The 23,384-nt window shown below is 41.4% G+C and overlaps 1 protein-coding gene and 1 long non-coding RNA gene across 2 annotated transcripts in view; one reads left to right on the top strand and one right to left on the bottom strand.

The window, feature by feature from the left end:
* CDH2 (cadherin 2) overlaps positions 1-2,285 on the bottom strand; it is a 228,994-nt gene extending 226,709 nt beyond the window's left edge. Inside the window, exon 1 of the mRNA XM_012447269.3 lies at positions 2,136-2,285. Coding sequence (XP_012302692.1) covers positions 2,136-2,195 — 60 coding nt within the window. The 5' untranslated portion in view covers positions 2,196-2,285. The remainder of the gene's footprint in view (positions 1-2,135) is intronic.
* Positions 1,299-23,095, top strand: LOC105713505 (uncharacterized). The gene is made up of 3 exons (XR_010343631.1): positions 1,299-1,553; positions 13,997-14,085; positions 22,234-23,095. It is a non-coding gene; the product is annotated as an uncharacterized LOC105713505 (long non-coding RNA).
* The last annotated feature ends 289 nt before the right edge of the window (positions 23,096-23,384 follow it).

Genomic DNA, 23,384 nt, shown 5'->3' with positions numbered 1-23,384 from the left:
TCTGCTGCTGGATTCACACTCTGAGGATTTACTGTCTGTAAATAAGACGATCCAATGCTGTCCAAAAATTAATGCTTTTAAAGACTTTAAAAAAAAATGTGTATCTACGTCGTTTAAAAAAAAAAAAAAGCCTAATGTACACAGGAGTCTTAAGTTTGTCTTCCCTTTCTCTTAACTTCAAACACCTTAGAAGCAGGACTTTTTTTATTCTTCTTCCTGCAGCCTAACCTCTTTAATAAACCCCATTTTTAAAGAAGAAACAATAAGTGACAGGAGGTGAAAGAATGAGGAGTGTGCGTTAGGAGAATAAAGGGCGGTTTTATAACAGGAGGTACTTTTGTTAGCAAGTGACTGGCAGGTCTCCTCCCCCAAGTTAGAAGGAATTCCATCCAAAACTGCAAAGGCCAAAAATGTCTAGTCTAATAGTTCTGAAATCCCCGAGTCAGGAGAGAGCCGAGTGGGGGATGGCGAGTGGGGGAAGGGGAGAAAACCGGTAGGAGATTAAAGAACAAAAGGAGAAATATAAGAAAGGGGAAAGGAACGCCGGGACCCTGGCGGCCTGGGAGGCAGGCGTGGGGGAGAGCCAGAAAGTGAGAGAGCACGACCCCGGGAGGAGAGCGTGGAGCCAGGCAGGGCCAGGCGTGCCGCACCATGGCGCACCATGGACAGGGCTCCGAGAGCGAGCGGGGCGGCCCACACCCGTCTAGGGGGTTGCGGGAGAAAGCTGGAGAGACTGTGGGCGCTAGTCCCGTCCCACCCCCGCCGCATCCCCTCGACTCGACTCGACCCGCCCCGCCGGCCCGAGCGCGCCAGACCCAGACCCGCGAAGACTGCGGAGCGGGGCGATCCACACACCTACCCCCACCCCCGGAGCAGAATATTGTGAGGGCAAGAGAAGAAAAGGAGGCACTTCCGAGCTGCGTCCGCACTTTACGAGGCTGCCAGCTGGCAGTAGAGCAACCCTCCCCGTGACCCGAGGGCGATTTGTAGGGGGCCCCCTCCGCGGATTTTCCTGCCCAGAGGCGAGGGCGGGCACGCCCCTTTCCCGCAGCCTCCGAGGGACCCCAGGGCAGGAGGAGACCGACTTGGGACCAGGGCACAGCACCCGCCCAGCTAGAAGGTCCCGGCCGAGGCTGCGCGAAGTGGCCTCCGGGCCCCGGCTGGCTAGTCGAGAGGGGCCTGGGGGCACCCTGGGGCTGGAGGCGGTGGAAAGTTGGGCTGCGCCAGGCTGGGAACCCGCAGCGCGCAGCGGCGAGGGAACCTGCGCCGGGACTGGAGCAGGTGCTTCCTGCCGAGGAGGAGCCTCTTAGTAGAGATTAAATGAAAAGGCTCGCTGGCGCTCTCCCGAGGGTGTGAAAAGTACGGAACGCTCCAGGCGAAGGCGCCCCCGGGGCGCAGACAGGGCGAAGGCTGCCGGACAGAGAGAGAGGAGCACCGCGTAACGGAACTTCTCGCCCGGGGGGATACTGGGCGTTAGAGGCCAGACTGGGTCTGGAGGCAGACGCGGGTCGACAGAGACTCCTCGGGGCAAGGCGGCCAGGTTTTCTTTCCAGGTAGGACGGACACAGAATATTGTGAGGGCAAGAGAAGAAAAAGAGGCAACTCTGGACTGGGATAAAGACAATAGGAGAGTGGAGCCCTAAGGCACCGGGAAGCGCACGGGTGCCAGGGTGGGGTAAGGTGGAGGCAAGTCTCGTAACTAAGACACCAAAGTGAGAATTCCTACTGTAAACTCGCGACCCATCCCTGCAGGAAAAAAAAAAATGGAGCAAAGTACCATGCGAGGGGCGAGAGGCACAAAAAACTGCAAAACCTCGGAGTTACCCTGCCTCACCCTTCTGCTGTCTGGGGACACCCCCCGCAAGCTTGCTCGGCCCCAGAGGAGGAGAGGGGGCCCACAAACGGCCTCCTAGAGCCCCGCCAGGAGAGGCGCGAGAGACCTGCTGGCCCCGGCAGCCCTGCCCCTGCCCCGGCGCCCGGCCCGAGCCTGATGCCTGCGCAGCTCCCGGCCCCGCGGCGCGGCACCTCCCTTCCCGGGTGCGCAGCCCGGCCCCGCAGCGGCGCGGGGAACAAAGGGACCTGGCGCCGCCCGCCCCACCCCGCCCGTGGCCCGGCCCGCGGGGACCGCCGCTTACCTGAAGCAAGGCCGCCAGCAGCGGCAGCAGGGTCCGCGGCGCTCCCGCTATCCGGCACATGGAGGCGGAGAGGGGCCGAGCGAGGAGCCGGAGGCGGCGGCGGCGGCGGCGGAGACAGCGGCAGCACCAACAGCGGCGCGGAGAAACGGCTCCAGGCAGTTTCCACCCCCTTCCCTTCCCCTCCCCTCCCCTCCCCACCCCCTTCTCCGCTGCTCTCCGCTCCCCGCCAATGGAGAGCGAGCTGATGACAAATAGCGGGCCGCGGAGTCCGCGGGACTCGCACCAGGAGTAATAAAACAGACCCAGAGATCAAGGAGCTGGGGAGGGGGCGGGGGAGCGAGGCAGGCAAGCGTGTGAGTGTGAGCGTCTGTGAGTGTGTGTGGAGGCGGCCGCTGTGGCAGCGCAGGCGGCTCGGCTACGGCCCGGAGCGCAGCGGAAGCCTGGAGGGATGCAGCGGCGGAGACCTTGGCCGGTGGAGGATGCGGAGGTGGAAGTGGAGCGGATGGCGCTCCCCAGGAGCTCCGCCACGCGAGGTTTCGGGCTCGCTGTTTTGCTTCCTCCGGGTCCCCGCTCCAGGGCCGCTCAGCGCGATGAAGACGCCGGGGACAGCGCCGCGGGGAGGGCGCTCCGGGCCGTAAGCGCTGCACCCACAAAGAGCAGCAGTCCCGCCGCCCCGCGCCTCCGCTGCGTGGGGGCCGAGGGCCGCTTCTCAGCTCCTCTTTCCGGTCCCCCGGCGAGTTGGAGACTGTTCTCCGGCCTCGGCCGCAAGCGGGTGAGGCAAGGGGCCGGCACGGTCGCTCCCGCCGCGGCTCCGTCCCGCGCAGCTGCCGCCGCAGCCGCCCCTACTGCCCGCGCACCGGCACCCGCCCGCCGGTCCTCGCCCTGCGCCGCTCACTCGCGCGCGCCGCCCTCCGTCGCCGACCGCGCACCCCGCTCAGCCTCCGCTGCACGACCTGGGCGAGCCGCCGCCGCTCTCCCCGCGCTCGCCGCACGCGCTGCCTGGCTGCGCCGCCCGCTCCCCTCTCCTATCCCTCCTGCCGCCGCCGCCGCCGCCGCCGCCGCCGCCCTCGCCCCCGCCCCCGCCCCCGCCTCCGCCTCCCTCCGCCGCCGAGCTTCCCCGCCCGCGTCGCGGCCAATCGGAGGCCACCAAGCTGTGGCTGTAGCCGGCCGGATCCGCGGCAGCCGCCCGCCCCCGCCCCGCCGAAGCGCCCCGTATTTTGCTGCAGCCCGCGGGGGGTCGCCGGAGGGTAGCCTGGGGTGCGCCGAGCACCGCCCCGGCAGGTGGAGGGGCTGCGGGAAATAAAATAACTTGCGCAGAAACTTGATTGGTAGCAGGTTCATCTTTGGTCTGCGGTGGGGAATCTGATGGAGATGAGGAATGGTGGGGAGGGGGATGCTTCCTTGGGAGCCTAACGCACGTTTCTCTATTTTGTCATTCTTTGATGATGGGTAATCTTTCCCGGCCGGGGCAGACTCAGCAAACTAACGACACAGGCCAAGCTCATCCTAGCTATTGTCTGAGGCGCTCGCGGGGAGCCACCTGCGGGCGGGGGAGGGCGGAGGCTGCTGCTCCTCTCTGGAGCTCGCATCTCCAGCTCCCACCCTTGCAGATGTGCTGGAACAGCCCAAGTTTTTGTGATGTTGTTTTGTTTTGTCCCCTCTGGGAGTTTGAGTGTGCATGTTTGTTATTTTAGTTGAAATCTCCAAGTTTTCTATTGCTACCCGTTAGTGGTATGGTTCACATTTGGGGCCAACAGTTTCAGGGTAGTTTTACTGTCTCCTACCACCCCCAACAACAATTTAAAAAAGAGAAACTAAAAGCCGGAACTCCTGAAAATAGGATTATCTAAAAGATAAAATGACTGATAAAGAATTCTCACTATGTAAAGGATTTCAATTGGCTTCCTTTAAGGCATGAACTTGGAGGGCAACACAGTGAGAGACTTCACAAGTTTGAGTCACAAGCTTTTGTGGAATGGAACGGGGGATGGGGAGCAGTTTTTGATTTCTTGTTTTTTCTAACTATGGTGAGGTAATAAATTTTCGAGAACCCTTTTTTTTTTTTTAAGGTTTACAGGTAAATAGAAATACCCATTTTATCTAAGCTTTTCAACACTTGAAGGTCGCTGAACTTCATTGCAGTTAATGAATATTTTCTGCCTTTATTGCTTGCTTTTCTGCTTTGGATGACAAATATTAACGTTATTTGAGTTTCAAGATACCGATCATTTAAGAATTTGATGATGAACCTTTAAAAATCAGCTACTAATTTCTTGACATAACTGATGCAGCTTTTAATAATGTACTATTGCTGGCTAGGCTTTTAAAAATTTAATATTCATAGGGAGACGTTCACTTTTAATTAAAACATAATATTGTAAGTTTTCTTATGAAACAAATTTTTTCCTGGATTTTCTTTCTTCTCAAAAGAGTAAGAAAGTTTATGTTAATTAAATTTAAAAGATGAAATGAAAGACTTAGCTAATATAGTAATCAGAAGTGCTTGTTCTTTTCCTTTCTCTTCTTTTTTTAATAGATATTATTTTCACACTAGTGCTAATCAGCCTCAAAGTTATCTTTGCAATAGAATATTTATAAATTATGCATCCCGGGAGTCATGCATAAGAATAATAAAAATTCAGTCGAGATATGGGGATATGTTTGTTATATTCCAAAGTCAGATTTATAGATCTCATCTCCATGGCTAAGATTTAAGCTTCAATCCTGGACATGGGGTTTTGATTGCATCCTCATCACTCCTAGCAGTAGCCATTAATGTTTATTGCCATTCTGATTAATTTAAAGATAGAACAAATTTCAGCATGAATAACTCTATTGCTTGTTAGTAGTATTTACTTGAAGGTTTAAACATCATGTCTCTTATAAATTAAACGCTTATGATTTCAAAATCTCCTTTGGAATGGCTGTCAGTCAAGGAATTCTCTGATTCCAACAGTTTTTGATCCTTTAGGTAAGCACTGGCAGCATTTTTTAAAAGTCCAATTTGCATGCCTCTCACTCTTCAGTAGTTGTAAATTGTTTTAGAATCTTCCTCATTTTAAGTTGACCACCTGATCAGCCAAATCTTGCTAATAATTATAGGCTTTTGATTACAGGAAGGAATAGTCTAGTCTAAAATCATGCCGTTGGAGACTTTGTGCATCCATTTGATGTTAATGAAAGTAGATCTAGTGTTGACTATGATATCCAAACACAGCTTTACCTCTATAATACCATATCTAAGATTAGCTAATGGGACCATTCATTTTTCTGGGCAAGTGATAACCAAACTCTCAGATTTTTAGCCCCTGCTCAAAGCATTACTTGTCTGAAGACTGGTTTTCCATCAGCCTATAGAACTCCAGGAATACAGGGGATTGTCAATGACCCAGAAAAACAACCCCAGGTGGTATTAAGGGTTGGATAAATGGAGACAAGAAAAAAATATATAATATAAAAATGACTGAATTCACACACCAAAAATCAATCTAATCCTTCATTTCTGACCTGTGGAGTGATGCCTATTTACAAGAGGTCTGCAAAGCATTATGGAAAGACTGATTAAATGATGTGCCCTGAACACTTGGCCAGTTTTTATATGTACGTAGAGGTCACGATGATTCATTTCTAAGCATTCATTTTTTTTTTTTTTTTTTTTTTTTTGAGACGGAGTTTCGCTCTTGATACCCAGGCTGGAGCGCAATGGCGCGATCTCGGCTCACCGCAATCTCCGCCTCCTGGGTTCAGGCAATTCTCCTGCCTCAGCCTCCTGAGTAGCTGGGATTACAGGCACGCGCCACCGTGCCCAGCTAATTTTTTTTTTTTGTATTAGTAGAGACGGGGTTTCACCATGTTGACCAAGATGGTCTCGATCTCTTGACCTCGTGATCCACCCGCCTCGGCCTCCCAAAGTGCTGGGATTACATAAGCATTCATTTTTATATGTATGTAGAGGTCATGATGATTTGTTTCTAAGCATTTATTTCAAAAATTGTAATAAATTTTGTTCTGGTGTATTTTGTCAGACAGGATATGCTACATGTACAAATTCACCATGTGCATGTTTGTGTACAAAGGTTCTTGCCTTGGACATAAATGCTGAACAGCAGTAGTCTAATCTGGAGCCTCCTCTCCCCCACCTCCCCTTCCCCACCGGCTATAGACACACACTCAAACACAGGCTCCACACTTGTCTTTGTCTCTGATACCTAGCACAGTGTCCTTCCCAAATGTTGAATGAAGACTCCCTTCTCCACTCTTCCTCCATTTTAAGTCCCTGAGACTTAAAAAGGTACACAAGGCCGTCAGCTGGCAAGTAGGGAACACAGAATGGGACCCAGGTTCTCTTACTCCCACTCTTACTTTCGCCCTTTATCTTATTCTGGGAAGTTCCTTTAACATTGGAAAATTCAACTATATAGGATGAGAGAAAGATTTTCCTTTTTAAAGAAGAAAGTATAATGATGCTAGGGATTTGTCTACTATTTTCTTCAAGTTTTTTGTTCTTCAAAGTATGTGTGAAATTGAGGACATAACTCTACTTTTCTTTCTGCTGCTCTCAGTTTTCATATGCTTTTCTTAGTGTGATCATCTTGTCTTATTTATTGTGATTTTGACATTAAAAATCCATATCTTTGATACAACCTGGCTGCTAAACACAAGCCAGTCGTTCATCTGATGCTCAGAGAAGTAGTGATCTGATCCAATATTAGAAGAAAAACCTGGCTATTAAAAAAAAACTCTTGTTTAAAGATATTATTTACCTATTGTTTTTCAGTATTTGAAAATCAAAATCAACATCATCATGGAAAATAGAACCAAAGAAGTAACTTGAAGTACATATGGTCACATAAGTGAGATATAAATTTGCCAGATAAGCAACTCAACAGAGGCGAGTAATTCATAAACAGGCCCTGAATTACAAGGAACCCCACCAAAACACACACAAACACACACACACACACACAAAATCCCTTTCTGGTTCTGGAAGGTAGAAGGGTAGAGTATAATAAACAGATATGGCTATAAATTCAAGTAGACCTAGCTCTATGACCTTGACTAAATTTCTTAACATTTCTAAGTCTCTTTTATCTTATCTTGAAAATGCAGATAATGACAGCATTTCTTTAAAAAGTCAGATAGGAACACAATAGAACACAATAGGGCCTTAGCATTTTATCTATAGTGTATTAAGTATGCTGATTTCCACAGAGGATTCAGAGCACAGTTACTTAAGAATCTCAGTGAACTGCCAGATGCGGTGGCTCATGTCTGTAATCCCAGCACTTTGGGAGGCCTAGGCAGGCAGATCCCGAGGTCAAGAGATCCAAACCATCCTAGCCAACATGGTGAAAACCTGTCTCTACTAAAATTACAAAAATTAGCCAGGCATGGTGGCACATGCCTGTATTCCCAGCTACTTGGGAGGCAAAGAACTGCTTGAACCTGGGAGGCAGAGACTGCAGTGAGCCAAGATCATGCCACTGCATTCCAGCCTGGAAGACAGAGCGAGACTGTCTCAAAAAAAAAAGAAGAGGCCGGGCGCGGTGGCTCAAGCCTGTAATCCCAGCACTTTGGGAGGCCGAGGCGGGTGGATCACGAGGTCGAGAGATCGAAGACCATCCTGGTCAACATTGTGAAACCCCGTCTCTACTAATACAAAAAAATTAGCTGGGCATGGTGGTGCGTGCCTGTAATCCCAGCTACTCAGGAGGCTGAGGCAGGAGAATTGCCTGAACCCAGGAGGCGGAGGTTGCGGTGAGCCGAGATCGCGCCATTGCACTCCAGCCTGGGTAACAAGAGCGAGACTCCGTCTCAAAAAAAAAAACAAAAAAAAAACAAAAAAAAAAAAGAAGAATAAAAAGAATCTCAGTGAACACTCTTTCACCTCTCCCAGTTGCTGTCTGCAATTTAAAAAAATGCTTTTAGGCCAGTCGTGGTGGCTCATGTCTGTAATCCCAGCACTTTGGGAGGCTGAGGTGGGCGGCTCTCTTGAGGTCAGGAGTTCGAGACCAGCCTGGCTAACATGGTGAAACCTCATTTTAATCAAAATTTTATTTGGGAGTTTCAAATTTTGCAAAACAACACAAAACCGCTAATATAAAAAGTAATGGCTGAGTAAATAATCTTCAGACTGGTAAAAGAAATAAAAATTTGGTGGCTTTGTAATGTGCAGAAAAACAAGTCTGGACATATGAAAGTATTCACAGGAAACAATATAATCAGTATTAATTTATTGATTTGGTATAGGAGAATGAATTCATATTTGAATTATCTCACAAATTGATAATACCAAGACCAGGGCTAAACTGCATTTTGCTTAGGACCTTTCTTTTGCTAACCTGGCTTTTATTGTTTCTTAAACTGCTTTCTGCCTATATACTTCCAGTGTCTGGTTTGCATAGTTGAGTTCATGAGTCTTTTTTAAACATCAGCTATATTTGAGGAAATATGATTTTCATGATATCCAAGAAATCTACCTCTGCACCAGAAGCCTGGATATTTACAGGGTGATACCAGCACTTTAGATCACTTAAAAGACAGAAAGCCTATTTTGCAAGATAAACAAATCTTGAGAAAATAAAACAAATCATGCTGGAGACTTTGGTAACTCTTAGTGGTGCCAAACTTTTGCCCTCATGTCCTTTTAAAAGCAAAGATCTGTCTTCAGTAAAGTTCTGAAATACAACTGTCTGTGTTTAGAGGATAATAAAACATATTTACTATCTGAACTTATATTTGATTGCATCCTTTAGTCCAATGAAAATTGAGGCAGTGGATAAAGTATTGGCTTGGGTTCAGGAGACCAGTTTTCTCTTCCCAGGTCTATGGCTGGCTGAATAATCTTAGGTGTGACACTTAATTTCTTTAAATGTTTTCTAATCTATAGAGCAGAAATAATGCCACTTTTCTCTTAAGAATGCTGAGAGAACTAAGAAAATGATGTCAGTAAAATCTACTTCTTCATAGAGAAGTTCTGCATAAATACGTCTTATTCTTTAAGGCTGTGGATTCAACTGTAAGAGGAATGATTAGTGTCTAACGTTATGTCACATTTTAATGATGTGGCATAATCAACAAGCCACCAAGTGCTTATTAAATTTTTCTCCCCACTTACTCATAAATTTTTAAAATAACAGTTATCTTTTCCATTACAAAGGCACCATTCACAGATATTTGAGAAAATTATATTGTTAAATGCACCATAATTATTCATAGATTATGCTTACCCGTCCTTATATTCCAGTACCAGCTGTGCAGATATGGTCTGAGTTTTCCTTTTACACAGGGAATGTAAAATACCAACAATATTCCCATTTATTACAGAATTTACAATGTATGTCACTCTGACCCATTTTTTACATAGTTGCTAAAAAGAACTGCGTGATTATCACAGATAAGCATGATCTTTCTGGGAGGTCTATTATTTTGACTCATCCTTGAGAAAGGTTTTTCAAAGACACGTCTGCAAGAATGAGGATAGTCTCATTTCCAAAATATCTACTAGAGCTAATAATAAAAGTGCATTTTTATTCCAAGACTAATTTATCCACACCATGTGAAATTTCAAAGTCTTGGAGTTCAAGACACAGGCTGTCTCAAATTGAGGGAAGAGGGCTTTGAGGAGCCTGCTGGTCAGTGCTATGAGGGAAAGGAGTCAAGAGATAGGGATAAAGGTCACAAGTGGACATCAGGAAGGACTAAGTCACTTGAGGTTTGTGCTCTGTCTTCAGCAGAAGGGGCTCATACTGTGGATACAGTGTGGACTACGGTCAAGCAATAGGATATGGGGAAAGTCACAGTCATAACAATTGCTCAATAAATATTTGCGCAGATTTAGGAGTGAGTCATATAGGAAAATAGGACATGGAATTTGGACAGGAGAGTGGGGACAAGCTTTTCAGTATCCAGAACTGATAGGAAGCACCACACAAAGGGAGCACCTGATATGTAGCAGTTCATCCAGGCTAGTTCATTCTTTCCTATCCTCAGATTTGCACAATTCTTGATAAGGGAAAGTTTCTCATGAGATCTTACTGGGGATGTGTGGGGCTATCCTGAGTTCTAAAACTACTACTTCAACAAATGTGAAATACCTATTTATACTTCTTCTCAAGTTGTTTTTGTAACGATGGAAATGAGGTAAAACGGTTTTTTTTGCTTTACAGTCTTTTTTAGTCAAAAGTAAGCACGATTTGACTGAAAATAAATGGGATAGTATACACTTTAACTGAAGAAGATATAAGTTGGCTTTCTTAATTTTATTGCCTCATTTTCTGGAACTCCTTGTTTTTTGGATATAGAACTTTCCAGAGTATTGATTTTTATTTTTTTACATCTCTCTCATTTTATCTTCTCCCTTCCTCCCTCTTTTCCTTCTTCCTTCTCTCCCTTTCTCCGTTTTTCCCTTTTTCTCTAAAATTAAAAAAAAATTGGAGAGATTTCTTTACCTTTATTTTCTTACCTTTCTGTTGAGAATTTGATAATATTTTTGATTTCCAAGAGGTTTCAGCGGTTCTCTGATTTATTTTTTATAGATCTTTGCTCTCATTTCATAAATGTAAGAGCTTCTCCTAAGCCTGTATTGTTCAAAGTTTTCTTCTGCTTCTGCTTTACATGAGTTTCTTCTCTCCTTTTTGTTTTGTTTTTTTGCAGTTTGTTTTTGTTTCATGTTTGAAGCTTTCTTGAGGAGGAGATTATGTTTAGTATGCAGAATTTCATTTAATCTTACCAATTTTTAATAAGGCCCCCTACCCTGCCTCATTTTTGCTTGAAGCAAGAGGTCACAGATTGTCCCTAAGGCTTCTTCCCAGGAACCTTCTCCTCCAAACTTCTAACCACTGCCTTCTCCCATTCTGAGGAAACAGGGATTATTATTCCCTCACTTATACCAGATGCCTCATTCCCATCTGCACCCTGGGACCAGTTCCTGCTGTGTAAAGGTGTTTAAAGAACCTCTCCAGGTGAGACAGGCTCAAGTCACACTGTGCTCCACTGGTGGCTTGACTTAATCTGTGTCAAGATGTCACCTGTGATTTATTCCTTGATAAAAGGAAAACAGGAGCCCTAAGTGATTTTCTGGATGACTGCTGACATTTTTCTCTTGTCTGAGTTGGTCATCTACTTCTTCCCAAGGATGAGATAAACATCAGTCTCATCAGAAACTTTCAGCTTAGGACTCCCCTTGTGACACGGTCCTTTCTAAAGTTAATCATGGGCCTCCTGTGCTTCATGTCCTCCTGTGAGAAATAGTGTCCGCTCCACAAATTACTTCACCCCAAATTATTTGTTTTGGCCCCCATAGTTTTTAGCTTTAAAAAAATTCTAAATGCTTTATCCTCAGCATAACATAATAATAGTTATATGAAATCAGATTTCCAAGGTTTTATATTATGCGGAGGCAATCTGTGGAGGTACCTTCACCCTAATGCATTCACTCCATTCTTACTAGCTGAATCTATCCAAAGCGAAGTAGTCATTTACATAATATGAAAAAAATTTATGTGTTCAATAAACAATATGAAATATAAATTTATAATATTGGTAGTCCAACCCTACTATTTGTAGTTGATGAGATAGAAAGACTTCAGTAACTAAAGTATTTAGTAGAATTATCTTCAATTTTGTTGTTGTTATTGTCATAATGTATTTACTAACATAACCTAGAAATAACATCTTTCATTTGGGAGGAGTACTTTATAAATATATGTTGATCAATAAGTGCTTTTTTTATACTTTATCCCAAATATTATGACATGTTCCTCTTAGGAAAGGTCATTGCTACTTTTCCCACTAATACTCTTCCTGTCAAGAATCATAATTTAATATTCAATTCCTCTTCATTTGCATTTAATATAAATCTTCTGTTATTCATTGAAGTCTTATGAGGTTGAATGTTATCTTGCTATTCATCGATGTGCCATCACTTCACCTTAAAGGTGTTTATAAAGATTTTATTCACATGATGCTCTCAAGCTTAGAGTTCAACTACTAGGATTCATTCAACAGATATTAGGGTCCATTTAACAGATGCGTAGAAATCAGTCACCATTTCACCCAAAGTTACATCCAAATACTTAGTTTTGTGAAATGCATCTCTACTGCTTGGAATATCCAGTTTTGCCTTACAGTAAAATTGGGTAGGCTGACCACCTACTAGTAACACATTTGTAAACATGCCAGAGGAAGAAACCTGCTTTTACTTATATAGCAAATACCTTCTCTTAAAAAGAGGTAACTTTTTAAAGGTTGTGTCCAAATTGGAGAACTTACCTAAGAATAACAAAAAAGTACAAGACCAATGCTGCCTATCTTTTTCTTTTACCCTTAGCCATACTGAGGACAAGCTGGCTTCAGTGCAGCTATGGCACAGACTACAGAGCACATGAGAAAAGAAACGATGGGGCCACCAACAGTCTAAACGGGGAGTGCTATAGTGAGCAGGAGCATGGACACATGAAGGTTCCAATGAGATTCTTAAACTCTGTGTGTCCAGCAGAAGCTATCAGTGAAGAGATGTTAAGTTCATACAGCTTCTCCTTGAAGAAAAGCAACATCCTAGGATCTGAATAAATAAAAATCCTTCAATTGATTCAGAAGATGCTGACTAAAATCTTAAAGATGTTTCCCGGTGGAACATGTTTTTGTTTATTTTTAAGAATCACACAATCAATCCAGTTCCTTGCATGTTGCAGACCTCTAAGAGATCCCTTTGCACCTGCTAAGTCCTGTAGTTTGGAATGACTGACAGTATCTCCTATAATCAATAGAGCATAATTGGATGATTACCAAAGGCAAAATAATATATTTCCAGTTTTTTAGTTTTTAAAAACTAATGTTTTAAAAATCCAAATTTAATTGTCTTCACCATCTAGGTAATAAAATATATATGTGCCTTCCCCCACATATTTAAATAACCAATATCATAATTAATATTTTTTCCAGAAATAAAATTCTTAAATCTTTATGCAAAGTTTTGAACATACAAATATTTTGTATCCCTAGCTACTATTTTCTTAACTTCTGTTTTCATTTAGAAATATTTTCATTTGACCACAATCTCCTTCACTAAACACTTTGCATCTTTGTCCTTCTTTGATTTGAAATCCACAGCTAATATAATTTCTTAGTTCTCTGTGCTTGATACAGTTTTTAAAAGGTCTATTTATTTTGAATCAGCTTACAATGCCTTAGAAACAAGCAAGAAAAGAAAAAGTAGGGAGGGAGTAGTAAGGAGGAAGAAGAAAAAATTATTCAGTTATGAACTGTTGACTTTTTCTATGCTTTGTTTAAATGTCTAATCTTAAAGGGGAATGGTGGAATCCTGCTCTTTGAACCAACCATTAGGAGGTGCTCATAGTTTGGAACAAACTCTTCAAACCTTTAAGACTTGTCTCGTTTTTCTGTTCTGCAGAACTTATCTTTAATTTTAGAAATTTTCCTTCACTCGAACATACCACTTGTAAAAATTGTCTGGCTGACAGCTCTGGGAACCAAAGTCATCCAATTAGTCCAAAAAACAAATGTTTTGTGGCATCTATCACCACAGAACACCAACAGGCCCTCAGACAAACACATCAGGTTAAAATAAAAACATGTATTTGAGAAGGAAAACCTTGGCTATTTTGCCTTCAGAGAGAAGTGGTTGATATTAATTGGTGTAAGGCAGTGGTCTTCCGGAAGTATTTCCAAAGGCTATATCTAATTTTGTAAAGTAAAAGGGCATATTTATATTCTGAATATGCCTACAGGGTAAAGTGTACTTTCATAAAGAAGTCTCATAGCTGTTTGTTATAGACACATTCACACTGTTAATTTTTCATTTTTGTTCTACCATTATTGCTTTTCATTTACTATAACAGACCCAGACTGGCAACTTGACAAGCCTTTGGCCCAGTGTGGACACGCTTGGAGCAAAGAAGACTGAAGGGCAAGTATGCGCCATTCTTTGGTAGGTTTGCACTGGCCCTAAAGCACTGTTTGGAAGAGAGTAAACAATGTTAGCCTACTTATTTGTAATAGAAGTTATTGTTAAGGAGTTATAGGTGTTTCTACAAATAGTACAAGTATGAAATACTATGTATGAATTACTTAACTGACTTAATGATGGCTTCCATAATCTTGTGCCATTTATCAAGTTCAGTGCAAAAATCAAATATTGACATTAAATTTTAATTTAAAAATTTCCATATTAAAGGAAATCAATGCACAAAATTTCAAAATTATATGCCTGAGAAAACAAAAGCTAGCTTTATTTTATTTTATTTATTTTTATGTATTTTTTTTTTGTTTGTTTGAGACAGAGTCTCACTCTGTTGCCCAGGCTGGAGTGCATTGGCACGATCTCAGCTCATTGCAACCTCCACCTCCCAGGTTCAAGTGATTCTCATGCCTCAGCCTTCCGAGTAGCTGGTACTACAGGTGCCCACCACCACGCCCAACTAATGTTTTTGTATTTTTAGTAGAGACAGGGTTTCACCATGGTGGTCAGGCTGGTGGGGAGCTCCTGACCTCAAATGATCCGCCCCCTCCTGCCTCGGCCTCCCAAAGTGCTGGGATTACAGGTGTGAGCCACAGTGCCCAGCCTAACTTTAGAACAATTATTATTACTTGGGATCAACTCCTAGCAAATGGGAAAGCTTATCTTATTTCATATCTTTGGCACCCAACTCATAGTGTCTTCGGTCCAAGCATTTCCCAGGCCTAAGAGAGGTATTAGGCCTGCACTGCATAATGTTGATGATGACACCTACTGGCAGCACAGGATTTTGCACCCTAGTTCCATAAGACACTGAAGCCCCTTGTTATCTATTTAAAATGAAGATATTTGAAATCTGTATTTTTTTTTGCCTTTGTCTTTATTTTTTAATTGTACTTTAAGTTCTGGGGTACATGTGCAGATCTTGCAGGATTGTTGCATAGGTACACACATGCCATGGTGGTTTGCTGTCTCAATCCCCCCCATCACCTACATAAGGTATTTCTCCCAGTGTTATCCATCCCCAATCTCCCTGCCCCCCGCTGTTCCTCCACTAGCCCCTTAACCCCCAACAGAACCCGGTGTGTGATGCTCTCCTCCCTGTGCCCATGTGTTCTCATTGTTCAACACCCGCCTATGAGTAAGAACATGCAGTGTTTGGTTTTCTCTTCTTGTGTCAGTTTGCTGAGAATGATGGTTTCCCAACTCATCCATGTCCCTACCAAGGACATGAACTCATCGTTTTTTATGGCTGCATAGTATTCCATGGTGTATATGTGCCACATTTTCTTTGTCCAGTCTATCATTGATGGGCATTTGGGTTGGTTCCAGGTCTTTGCTTTTGTAAACGGTGCCACAGTGACATATGTGTGCACGTGTCTTTATAATAGAATGATTTATAATCCTTTGGGTATATACCCAGTAATGGGATTGCTGGGTCAAATGGAATTTCTATTTCTAGGTCCTTGAGGAATCGCCACACTGTCTTCCACAATGGTTGAACAAATTTACCCTCTCACCAACACTGTAAAAGTGTTCCTATTTCTCCACATCCTCTCCAGCATCTGTTGTCTCCAGATTTTGTAATGATTGCCATTCTAACTGGCGTGAGATGGTATCTCAATGTAGTTTTGATTTGCAAATGTTAACCAATTTGTTATCTAATTCCTCTTTTAATCCAAGTTGGTCTTATTTTCTTTTTCTAACATTTAGTATGTTTTCATTCTTTAAAACATGTAGAAAAATATTTATACTTATGAATTCACTTTTATGCACCAATTTTGCTTTGATGTTTTTATTAATTTATTTTTCTTCCTGAGTCTAATAGTTACTTTAAAAGGTTTGTTTTCATTCTCAAGTAGTATAATCTTGTTTCTAGTAACAGAAAAATTTGTATTTTACATTCAATTGTTGTCAGTTAATATTTTACATTCAATCCTTGTCAGTTAACATGGTGTATGATTTCAGTTTCTTTGGATTACCGACTTTGTTTTGAGTCTGATACCAATTTTCATTCATGCTTCTTGCATATTTTACATGAAGGAAATTACTGGTGATGTCAAGTACTATGGCAAATTGAAATTTTACCCTACTTAACAAGCTAGCTTTCATGGTTGTATGGAAGATAAACAATTAGTGGGTCAGAGACAACGTATTTTATTACTCACAGTAATAGCAGTAGCTGGAGTATCATCATTTTTGTGTCAGTTCCCCATGCTCCAATTCACACAGGATGGGTGAGGAGGGCCAGATGATACCAACACACAAAATGGAAGCATTACAAGAGAGGAATTCTAAGCTTAGGGCATCTGATTCTTTTGTAAAAGGCAGTAGGCATGCCTGCCTTTTTTTCCTGGAAGGAGATATCTTCATTGTGCTGGGCTGCAAGCATGTCCGACCTTTGCTTTGGAGGGAGACAATCTTCATCTTCCTGGACTGTAAGCAACCCAGATCTTTGCTCCAGAGGGAGAAACTATCTCTTTACTCCCAGGTAATTATCTATACAAACGTCCTAGAAAAGACTTTCTGGAACAAAGGCATCTATTGCCTGTGTTTGCAAGATGTGCAGAAATGCCAGACACCCATGGATAATTTTCTGAGATATGAGTAGAGGTTAAATTTTTATGTGTATTAGTTCTACCTTGATCAAATTCTTTAAAATTGTTTTTGTCAACTCAATATAGACATAAAGACAGAGACGTTTGCCATGTGTAACTATCTCTCTATCTCTGCCTCTATCTATCTAGCTATCTGTCTATCTAGATATAGAGAATATTATGTTTAACAGTGTGGATAGATGATAGATAAATGATAAGATTATATGTTTAAAATGTTATTCCCTATGTTCTTAATAATTTTATGTATTTTAAACTATTCAACTTTAGAAATATAATATTATTTATTTTACTGTTTGTAATTTTGTCAATATATAATAACTCTTTTTAGTCTCATTTGTGTAAGTTGTCACATCTCTTTATTGTTATTTAAATCTCTTTCTTAAAAGTAATACATTATCAGATTATTTTCATTCAATCTGATACATTTCACCTTTTTAATAGAAGAGCATGAATTATATTCATTAATTATTTGGGCCTGACATATCATTTTTGTTGTTGGGCGTTTGTTTTTGTTTTTGTTTTTCTTTGAGCAAGGTTTCTTTTGTTGCCCAGGCAGAAGTGCAGTGGCAGGATCACTGCTCACTGCAGCCTTGACCTCCAAGGCTCAAGTGATCCTCCTACCTCAGCCTCCAAGTAGCTGGGACTACAGGTGGGCACCACCATGCCTGGCTAATTTTTGTATAGGGTTTTGCTATGGTGCCGAAGCTGGGCTTGAACTCCTGTGTTCAATCTGTTCACCCACCTCAACCTCTCAAACTGCTGGGATTACAGGCATGAGCCATTCTTCCCAGCCTGTTGTCTGTTTTTCTTTTTGTGTCCTCACCATTTGGCCTGTCTTCTGTAGCCTGTTTTGTTTACTTTGTCTTCTCATTACTTTAGAACACAGATATCCAGTGTTTAATTCTGTTCATGGTTATCTCATAATTATTAAGATATTTTCATAACTATTTGTTTATTCAAATAGCAACAAGAAGATTCTTGTTTATTAATTGTACTTCCTTTACCGTATCTTTCTCAGTCTTTAGTAATTAATCTGGTTACACAAACTTTGTCATTGATATATCTATACCTATTTCTCTTTTCAAGAAATTGGAGTTTTTAAGTGGTTGCATTTGTATTACCCTAATAATGCCAATTATTTTGAGTTTTCAGCATTGGTTTTATTCTCTGTAGTCATATTTTACAGTGGCTGTAGGAATGCTACTGTCACAGGTTGAAGGCCAAGGAAGTTGTTCCTAAATTCTCTAGTTTCTTTGTGCTTTAGAGCTAAGGTAGAAGTGAATCAGAATTCCACTGAATCTGGGCAGCCACCCCAAGTGAGGAAATTAACCCCTCCATACACAGTAGGCATAATGATGAGGAAAAAGGCTGGGTGTAGTGGCTCACGCTTGTAATCCCAGTACTTTGGGTGATCAAGGCTGGTGGATCACTTGAGGTCAGGGGTTCGAGACCAGCACGGCCAACATGGCGAAACCCCATCTCTACTAAAAATACAAAAATTAGCAAGGTGTTGTGGTGCTTGCCTGTAATCTCAGCTACTTGGAAGACTGAGGCAGGAGAATCGCTTGAACCTGGGAGGTGGATGTTGCAGTGAGCTGAGATTTCACCACTGCACTCCAGCCTGGGCGACAGAATGAGACTCTATCTCAAAAAAAAAAAAAAAAGAATGGCTAAAAGTTCCTTTCTGCAGATGTGAATTCATGACATGCTTCCAAGAATCCTAAGAATAATCTTTTCTTTTCCCCTTATCCAAAGCTTCTATTGGGAGCGGTGCATGTTTCTATTCCCTGTTCCCTTCTTTTTTCCTCTCTTACTTCCTTGAATCTCCAGAACTGTCTTAAGCACCACAGGCCTCTAACTTTACAGTCTAACGTGTAGTTTTGAAAGTAAGCCAAAATGCATGAGGATACTTATCTATGTCTTCACAGGCTGCCAGAACAAAATACCATTGACTGGGTGGCTTAAACAACAGAAATTTCTTTTCTCACAGTTCTGGAGGCTTAAAGTCTGAGAATGGGGTGCCAGCATGGTGGAGTTCCGGTGAGGGCCCTCCTCCTGGCTTGCAGATGGTGACTTTTCTTCTCTGTGCTTCCATGGCATTTTCATGATATATGGGTGTACATCTCTGTCTCTTCTCATAAGGTTACAATTCTACTGGATTAGGACTCCACCCTTACAACCTAATTTAAACATACTTAGCCCCTAAAAACACTATCTCCAAATACGGTCACATTGGAAATAGGGCTTCAACATGGGAATTTTGGAGGCATACATAGCAGTGCTATAACCCTTGAGGACTTCATTTATGCTATGACCTAGGCCAAAAAGCACATCCCACTTTTCCTTAAATAGACAACTTATCTTCATCTGTCAAGATTAGTTCAAGGGTCATCCCTGCCAAGAAGCCTTGATTGAATCCTTAGATGAAGCTACAAGCTCTGGAGCTACATGGTCCCTTCCTGCCTGTGAAGAGCTTTCCCTCATCTGTTAATGTTTGACTATCTCAGTTTACCCTATGTTTTTCAAGAGCAGAGCTGGTTTCTTACTTACTTTGAGATTCTTAGTGCCTTGGGCAGTAACTGGCTCAGAATAAGCCTGTGATCAATGTTGGATAAACTGAAAGCGCAGAAACAAGATTGTCCATGTTGAATGAGGCACCTGGAAATCTTAGGCAGACTAGAGGAGGAAAGGTTGTTGAAGAGGGAGGGAGTGTTAACTGGCGAGGACAGAGACCTGAGTCTTTGGTGATGGAGATCTGGATCTTACTGCATGACCACTAGGGCTTTTCAGGCCACTGACAGAGGACTCCCAAGTTTGTACCAGTTGATTTCAGCCCAAGCCTCTTTCAGAAATGCACATTTTGTGAATTAGTAAAAATTTGCCACAAAGGGAACTCATTTGCCATCTGACATCTGGGAAATTCTGCTATGTAGCTAACTTGCGCAGAAGACATATACTTCATAATGTGGTAGAAATCAATATAACAAAATTATCAGGGATCCTTAGAGAATAACATTAATCTCCCCATGCGATCTTTTATCATAAAATCTCTTAGCAGTAAAGACAAGGCCTCATGGTGGTAAGCATGTCTTTTAAAGATTAAATGAGGATCAGTGACCCTTGAGTTTGGTTAGAAAATAATAATATATTTTAAAGTGTAGTATGATAAAAAAGATTTGATGTGCCCTTTGAGAACATAACGATGGAAAAATTGCCACCAACCTAATTATTTCCACCATTGTTTTGCCTGCTTTTCACATACATCAGAGGAAAGGGGAAAGTTTTGAGGGTCAGATCTCTAAGCCAGACTCTTTTCTCTCTTCCAGGGACATACTGAACCCAAACTACATGCTCTTTTCTGATCGACAACCTTTAATTAACAGATTTTCACAAGATGCTAAACATTTGGGGTGAAATGAAACTTTCTTGTATTCAGTTAACAGAACTGCTCTTTTAGTTGGTTTGCAAAGATTTATTTTTGAAATCTGTACTGCCTGCTTTTTTTGAACTTCTTGCTAATTTCCCCATTAGAAGCTCATGGTATTGTTCTTTTTAACACCACCTTCTCTGCCTTGTCTGGAGTGCATTCCTGCTTTCCTGGCTCCTTCTATGGCCTCTCTGGGAAGCTCTCCTCACCTGTCCCAGGTTTCCACCAATTCTGTGGTCACCAGGTCTCTTCCCCAGTATTGGGAGTCTAGCAGTGGAGTTGTGGTATGTCAGGACGCACAGCACCAGCGCCCTCCTCATACTCTTACTTTGTGATCATCTCCCTTACCTAATCCAGTCCAGCTCCATTTCTGAGCAACGTAAAGCTAAAAACAGCCAAGCTTTTTCTCACTGGCAGTGTCTGAAGAAGGCTTTATCTTACCAAGACCTGCTAGGTTTTGTTTTGTTTTGTTTTCCTTGAGGGCTTCAGGCTCAACTTGGTGGCTCATACCTGTAATTCCAGCACTTTGGGAGGCTCAAGCAGAAGGATCAGTTGAGCCCAAGAATTCAAGGCCAACCTGGGCAACATAGCAAGAAAAAAAAAGAAGACTTGAAGACATAGGTAGTTTTCATATAAATTATCACAATCTTTTTAGAATACAGACAGTCCTTGGTTTAGGATAGTTTGACTCAGATTTTTTTTGACTTTACAATGATGCAAAAGTAATATGCATTTAGTAGAAACTATACTTTCAATATCCATACAATCATCCTGTTTTTTCACTTTCAGTGCAATATTTAATGAATTACATAATGTATTCAATATTATTTTATAATAAATTAGCTTTGTGTTAGATAATTTTGCCCAACTGCTCACTAATGTAAATGTTCACTTTTAAGGTAGGCTAGGATAAGCTATGAGGTTCAATAGGTTAGATGTATTAAGTGCATTTTTGGCTTACAATATTTTCTACTCACAGTGGGTTTATGAGATGTAACCCCATCATAAGTAAAGGAGCATCTGTATAATTTTGTAATTTTATGTTTCCCTTTACTTCTATAAATATCTCAATTTGCTTTTTCAAGACAATTAACTAAAGAAAATAACTGTTTAAGAAAGGGAAAGATGTATTTGTCTACCTTATAAAGACATTTTTATTAAATCAATCTATTAGTCTAGGAATTGTTAAATAATCCTGTTTGTAGTGTAATTTATGATTAACAAGATTAAATGAGTTTTTCTAGGACTGGTGAATCTACTGAATGTGGTGATTGCTGCTTTTTAAAATTAAGTAAATTATTTTGCTGTATTTTTTTTCTTAAAGCCGAAATACTAAATAAATATAAAGGCCTTTGGGTCAGAAGCTGCTCTGATTCAGACAGCAATTTAAGCTACACAATGAAATGGTTTTGTTGACATAGAAGAGTTACAATTTTGCTTTTGGTTTTGTAAATAAAAAGCCACCAATTTCTCCAAAAGTTCTTGTCACAATATTAGTTACATGTTGCTATTTTCTTAAAACCCATCAGAGAAATAATTTTAATTGTTTTTTTTTAATAGTGGATTAACAAAAAGATTCAGGCCCAGCCAAGCGTTCTTTTCTATATTGCTATAGTAATGACAAAAGTCTAGAGTATTTAGAAATATTTGAAACTATGAATGGATGCCCTGGAAAAATTACCTTCATTGACAACTGAGTTAATTATAGTAGTTCTGTTATTCAAAGCTCTATTATTTGGCTGTAAAAATCATTGTAGGTTAAAAATGGACTCACATTAGCTTCCCTGTAGGTATAGTATTTTACATACTTTAAAAAAGACTTGATTCTTTTCCAAACCCAATGATATATATACTAAAAAAAAAAGTACATTCAAAATAGTTATTCTGTGACATGAAATCTGAGTTGTTTATATTTTAGATACTATAATATTTTTATTTGAAATTTTAAAAAACAACTCTGTAGAATTAGCTTGCCCATAATAGAAATATATTAGCTAAGCATAGTTGAATGTACATTTCATAAATTTTATTTTGAAAAGAATTCTGGCTAATCTGTGTCTTTCGTTTTCTATGCAGCTCTCTGGGAGGCCAGAATGTGACTATCATGGAGCCCTTCGATTTTAACAGAGATCCTTTCTCTATAACTAATTCAACGCATGGCTATATGGGTAATTTTGAACAAGTGGATCTTTCTCCAACCTGAAAGGCTGCCAGGACAAAGAGGGAGTGAGAAAAAGAGGGTTTCAAAAGGAGTCATAGAGAACCACAAAATAATCACGAAGCACTTCTGTATTGCCACAATCTCCTTACAGAAGTGCATTGAGAGGTGGTGATATGGAACAGAGAGGACACATCATTGCAATAAAATACTCTATAATACCTGGGACAAGAGTTGGAAATGATTTTGTCATCAAATAGAACACCAAAACTGTAGGAAGTAGGACTGTGTCTGCTGGTAAGGAATTTTTAAAGAATTATTATAGCTCCCCTCATTATTTTTGAAATATTCACATTGCAGTGTAATATGAAATATTAGAAATATGATTAGAAATATAAAGTAGAAACTGCCATTTCAACTTTTATATATCACATTTAATGGAAAAAACCTTTCAGTCAAATATTACATTATACAAGTGCATAAATTATGATTAGTTACTGAGAATTTAGATATGACTATTTTATTGAATCCAATGTGTCAGAATAACTTATTAAAGAGGGCTCAATCTATCAGACCTGTGAAATCCTCACAAATGGAATACATTCTGAGTTATAGCATAGTAGTAATACTGCAGTAAGTGGAAGGAAGTTTTGATTTTGCAAATGGCAATGGAAATCCTTTCATAGTACCCATGAAATGAAAACAATCTCAATAAATTAAAACAGTTTAAAATATGTTTTAAAATATGTAATGTATCTGTTAAATTTCAGTTAAAAAGAAAACCAAACAAGTAATAACTGGGAATATGGCAAGGAGCGATTCCTGGCAGTAAAATGGAAACCTTGTTTATGACAGGGCCAGGTGAGACACAGGGTAACTTGTTTCTGAGTCCAGACATGTGATCCTACATTGCTTAAATATTCCTTATCAGAGAGAAAATTGATACTAGATCCTGGAGCCTGGCTGAGCCCACAAATGGGGATCCAGTGTGGGTACATTGCCAGGAGATGGAATTCTATAACAAAAGCTCTACAATTTTAATATGTGTCGCTTTATGATGTCAGTTACG

The sequence above is a fragment of the Aotus nancymaae genome, unplaced genomic scaffold (genome assembly GCF_030222135.1).
Source record: "Aotus nancymaae isolate 86718 unplaced genomic scaffold, 86718_ANA_hifiasm-v0.15.2.pri h1tg000020l, whole genome shotgun sequence".
In the NCBI taxonomy this organism is placed as follows: Eukaryota; Metazoa; Chordata; class Mammalia; order Primates; family Aotidae; genus Aotus; species Aotus nancymaae.
The sequence above is the reverse complement of the archived record's forward strand: the minus strand, read 5'-3'. Positions and strand labels throughout refer to the sequence as shown.